Source organism: Centruroides sculpturatus, unplaced genomic scaffold, assembly GCF_000671375.1.
Source record: "Centruroides sculpturatus isolate CEXI.00-Female unplaced genomic scaffold, Cexi_2.0 scaffold5970, whole genome shotgun sequence".
Classification (NCBI taxonomy): Eukaryota; Metazoa; Arthropoda; class Arachnida; order Scorpiones; family Buthidae; genus Centruroides; species Centruroides sculpturatus.
This window is the reverse complement of record NW_019390057.1, coordinates 1,311-3,687: the sequence shown is the minus strand read 5'-3', so window position 1 is coordinate 3,687 and position 2,377 is coordinate 1,311. Positions and strand designations below refer to the sequence as shown.

Genomic DNA, 2,377 nt, shown 5'->3' with positions numbered 1-2,377 from the left:
TAAATTTTATACTTACTCCTAAATCTCTACAATTATCAATGTGAACATAAACAGTTTTAGGTCTAGCTTGTATACTACATATCAGAGTGAGACTCTTTGTCTTATTTCGATCTTCATCTCCGCTTTCCCAAAATGTTTCCGTCGAATTGTCGGTTAAACTGTTAACCATAGCTTGACGACTAGAAGCTTTGATATCGACTAATGATGTAACGTCTTTCAAAGATTCGACGACTGCTGTCACCTAAAGTATGTTATGTGTAATTTTAAATAAAACATCATTTATCTACATATAAATAATTGTATATTAGCATTTATTTTTATTTAAAAATTTTTAATAAATGCTAACTTTTTCAATTAATTTAATCTTACAATACAATGCTGTCATCATAATAAATAGTTCAGTCACAGATGTTTATTTATATACTGTTAAATATTAAATTTATGGAAGTTTTTCAGCTTTCTTTCAGGAAAAAAATATCATCTTAAAAATTAAAAGTTTATTAACTTCAAATGGGAGCTACAACAAATTCCAAAACTTATTAATCATTACTAATTAATTAATCATAATGAATTACTTTTTAATATTTCAATCAAACATTATTACATTGTAATTTGTCAAAAGAGTATTATGGAGCAGATCATTGTATAAGGTTTCTTTTTTTTTATCTATCTTAATTACAAAAATAAAAACTTTGCCTAAAAGTTTTATATTTTGTATAGAAAGTATCTTGTAAAATATGTTGTAGATCAGTGATAAGCAAACTTATCTGAATGCGAGTCAGAAGTGCATTTCATAGTCTTCCAACAGGCTACATGATTTTCCTCTTGTGGAGTTACAGGCTTTAAGCATGCCAAGTACCAACAATTCTCTGTAACTACGAGTTTATTAAATACTCAAATAATATACTTTAGTGACATGCAAATTAATATTATTATTCTCATATTTTTTATTACTCAAATTTAGTATAAACATTCTTCATCACAAAAATCAACTTAATTACAGTTGAATAATGACATGAGATAGAAAAAGCAAAATAAAATTATGTTGCTAAAGCTCTAGGGCAACAACACATTAGGATCTTGGAGTGAACAGCTATTTATCTCAGTGTTAGATGTGTATTCCATACTAGAAATATACTGCATTGTCAACAATTATCTCTGAACCAATATAATAGAAAATGTTAATGTAAATAAATATCACATAAAGCTAGGTTCATAATGGCATACAAACCACTACAAAGTAGATACAAACTGACAGTTTATCCCTGTTCAGCAAGTATTTGACCAGTTTATTATGAGTTAAAGTTCAATAAAAGTTGAGATATTCTCAACTTTACTGAACTTCAGTTAATTTGACCAATCAATTTTTAACAAATAGTGTTCAAAACCTTTTTAATCAATCATATCCTAACTTAGTTTGTGTTACAGTACAATGCTGACAATATCTCATTTTGGGTTAGTGTTCATTTTGTTCATTTGTAGTGGTTCATACGACAATGTAAACCAAGCCCATGTTTATGTAGAAAGAAATATAATCTTCTGTTTCAAACAATTTTGCAGGTGCTTCAAATAAATATTTACTTGACAATTAAATTTCTTTTATTAAAGATTTTCTCAATTCAAAACTTGACTTTCTCTATTTAAAGATGATGATTTTTAAACATTATAACATTTATAATATGAATAAATATTACCTGACTGCTATCTGCGGATGTATTTCCTACATCTTCACCTTCTTCTTCCGTTCTTGATAAAATCTTGCTAATATTTGAAAAGACATGACTTCTGTGTAAAAAACTATGATCAGAAGGCTGAAATTTTAAACACCAACATCTCATTGCCATTTGTTGTAATGCTGAACCCATAGGAAGAAGCATCATTAAATCTGATATAGTCTGCAACAATGCATGAAATGTTTGAGGAAGTGGATGAGCTGCTTCTCCAGCAATCGTTATATCTGATAATGGATGTTCGCATACACTTAGATCTTTATCCTGCAATTAAATAAAATTTAATTTTATGTAAATATGTCGTTTGTAAGTGACAATTACACTTATTTCCTTAATACAATTTTTCATTTTAATATCTTTTTATCTGCTGTTATTCTAAATTAATAACAGGTTTCCAAATTTTATAAATACAATAATCATATATACAGATTTAACTACTGCAGCTTCTATACTCAGATTAACTTGACGTAAGCCAGCTTCTTTATAAAGAAAACCTAATGAATCTTAGTATTTATAACATTTGTTCTTAAATTAACAATGAAAATCATAAACTGTTTTGTATATTATCGACCAGCTGGTGCTTGTTTCTAGGAAGGAAATCAGATAAAGTGTAAGAACTTATTATTCTTTAACACTGAAACTGCTGT

General features: G+C 27.7%; 1 protein-coding gene across 1 annotated transcript; it reads right to left on the bottom strand.

Moving 5' to 3' along the window:
* Nucleotides 1-16: 16 nt before the first annotated feature.
* On the bottom strand, nt 17-2,161 carry LOC111617405 (E3 ubiquitin-protein ligase MYCBP2-like; the record flags this gene model as incomplete). Its single annotated transcript, XM_023358699.1, has 2 exons — nt 1,695-2,161; nt 17-241 (listed from the first exon to the last, which is right to left on the bottom strand). Coding segments are annotated over exons 1-2 (411 nt in total), but the record flags the coding sequence as incomplete, so codon positions are not given.
* Between the last annotated feature and the right edge of the window lie 216 nt (nt 2,162-2,377).